Source organism: Aplysia californica, unplaced genomic scaffold (assembly GCF_000002075.1).
Source record: "Aplysia californica isolate F4 #8 unplaced genomic scaffold, AplCal3.0 scaffold00090, whole genome shotgun sequence".
NCBI lineage: Eukaryota > Metazoa > Mollusca > Gastropoda > Aplysiida > Aplysiidae > Aplysia > Aplysia californica.
Genome location: NW_004797360.1, coordinates 799,829 through 801,810, shown reverse-complemented (window position 1 = coordinate 801,810; position 1,982 = coordinate 799,829). Strand labels below are relative to the sequence as shown.

The following is a 1,982-nucleotide window of genomic DNA, read 5'->3' as shown; positions in this document are numbered from 1 at the left end:
GCCAGATGAACTGACCAGGACGGCCCAATTTATGACAGATACCGGACTTCAAGTGTGATGCGATCGAGAAGAAGAAGAAGAAGAAGAAGCACAAATTCAATCCTTAGAATTGAGCGTAGTGAAAATACATCAAAACGAAAAAAAAACGTGTACACCCAAGAGGATTGAATGAAACAATGAAGAGGCTAGGAGACAGACAGACAGACTAGACGGCTACACACTATACACTTTACTATTACTATTACACTATCGGCACGCAAAAACGTAATGCAAAAATGTTCCATCGCCTATATACGTATTAGTATTAGAACATCTGCCTCTCGCCGCTTTTCGCATTTAATTGCCGCTTTTCACATTGATCCTCACCAGATAAGGACCGGTCTCGAGGCGAGCTTATCAAGATAAGGTCGTCCATCCCGGCCCTCAATGCCGGAGCCAATCGTCCGGGATACAGGGCCTGGACTGAGAAGGCCTAGGTGGGTGCCTAAAGAAAGGCACAAAAAAAGTCGCCACAGTGCCTTTCGAGCTACAGGCTGATAATGGCAAAAAAATCCCTTTTTTGACCAAAATGTGTTTCCATAAAAAATGATAGTTCCACCATTTTTTAACAAAGTGTTAAAAGGGTTTTCATAGATTTGACTTCTAAATATTTTATTTTGAAGAATTTAGAGACTATGGTATTTTTTACAGAGATAATGAAAACTGCTTTTAGAAGGTGTTAAAATCTATTCTTGAAGCATGTTCTCTCGTTCCCGCTATGTTTTACCGTCGAATTCTAATCATGATATTGATGTCAACTGAATGCCAAATTGGAAATGAATGTTCCATGAAAAAAATACATGAGAAACAATTCAATTATCGCTTTTTTCAAGTTTGTATTTGGCCTAAACATAAAAGGTTATTTTCTCAAAATTATGTCGTTATACCCTACTTCACAAAATATGCAATATCTCAAAATCTGCTTCAGATAGCTCAAAAATTAAAAAGCCACTGTGTTCAACATTGAATTTCCTATAAGGTGCACCCTTGACTCAAAAAATCCGACTTGTGGTACCTTTCATTAGGCACGCACATAATGTGATCTGATGAATTCTTCCAACACGAACTCCGGGAAGAGAAGCACCACTGAGAGAATAGACCCTGTTAGCTCCATCTGCAACGAGCAACAACCAGCAAGTGGCGGGCGACTGAGAGTACTTGGGGGGGGTGTCTCGTCGTACAAGTTACGTGTAACTACTGCGTTGGTAGATCTGAACTGAAACCAGAACCCAAACCATGACTGCCTTGTAACAAACAGTTTTGAAAATCGAAACCACTTCCCACCCAGCCAGCGCAGAGAATTATTTCGCTAAAAAAATCAAATCATAACACCACCCAAAAAAACAAAACAAAAAAAAACACCCCAAAAAAAACAACCAAAAACCAAACAAGCACACAAACTGTGCTGTTTTCCAGGTAATACAGAGTTTCCCGCTATGGTTTCGTTTCTCGCTGGGCCCTGATTTCCACGTACAGGGTCGATACCACGACTGTATGACGTGGGCACTGGGCACGCACCCTGGCCAGCCATCGTCTCTCTCTCTCTCTCTCTCTCTCTCTCTCTCTCTCTCTCCCATAAGCTGCTTCTTACAGTCCCTCACCTTTGCTTTATATTTTTTTTTAGCCTCTCAACCCACGTCAAAGCCCAGGACCCTTTGTTAAGAATCTCCCCCACAGAGCTTTATTGTGATCAGTGTACCATGCTTTATGCATGGGATTTTGGGGCTCTTTGCCCTGCTATGGGTTCGTGTTTTTTCCCATTTTGGCCCACTTAATTTAGGTCACGTCCCTTTTCTTTCAGATATGTTACATAGAGTATACTGTCGGAGCCTACCATGTCAATGGTATTTGTATTGCACTGCATGCACCTGAGAGCGGTGTTGTTTTATCTTCTTAATGTCAAACCATAACTTTGCTTGGTCAGTTTAGTTTTAGAACAGCCC

General features: G+C 41.5%; 1 protein-coding gene across 1 annotated transcript in view; it reads right to left on the bottom strand.

The window, feature by feature from the left end:
- LOC101855936 overlaps nucleotides 1–1,184 on the bottom strand; it is a gene marked incomplete in the record, with an annotated part of 39,216 nt that extends 38,032 nt beyond the window's left edge. The window contains 1 exon segment of the mRNA XM_005094842.3: nucleotides 1,055–1,184. Within this exon segment, the coding sequence (XP_005094899.2) occupies nucleotides 1,055–1,074 (20 nt within the window).
- Nucleotides 1,185–1,982: the final 798 nt, after the last annotated feature.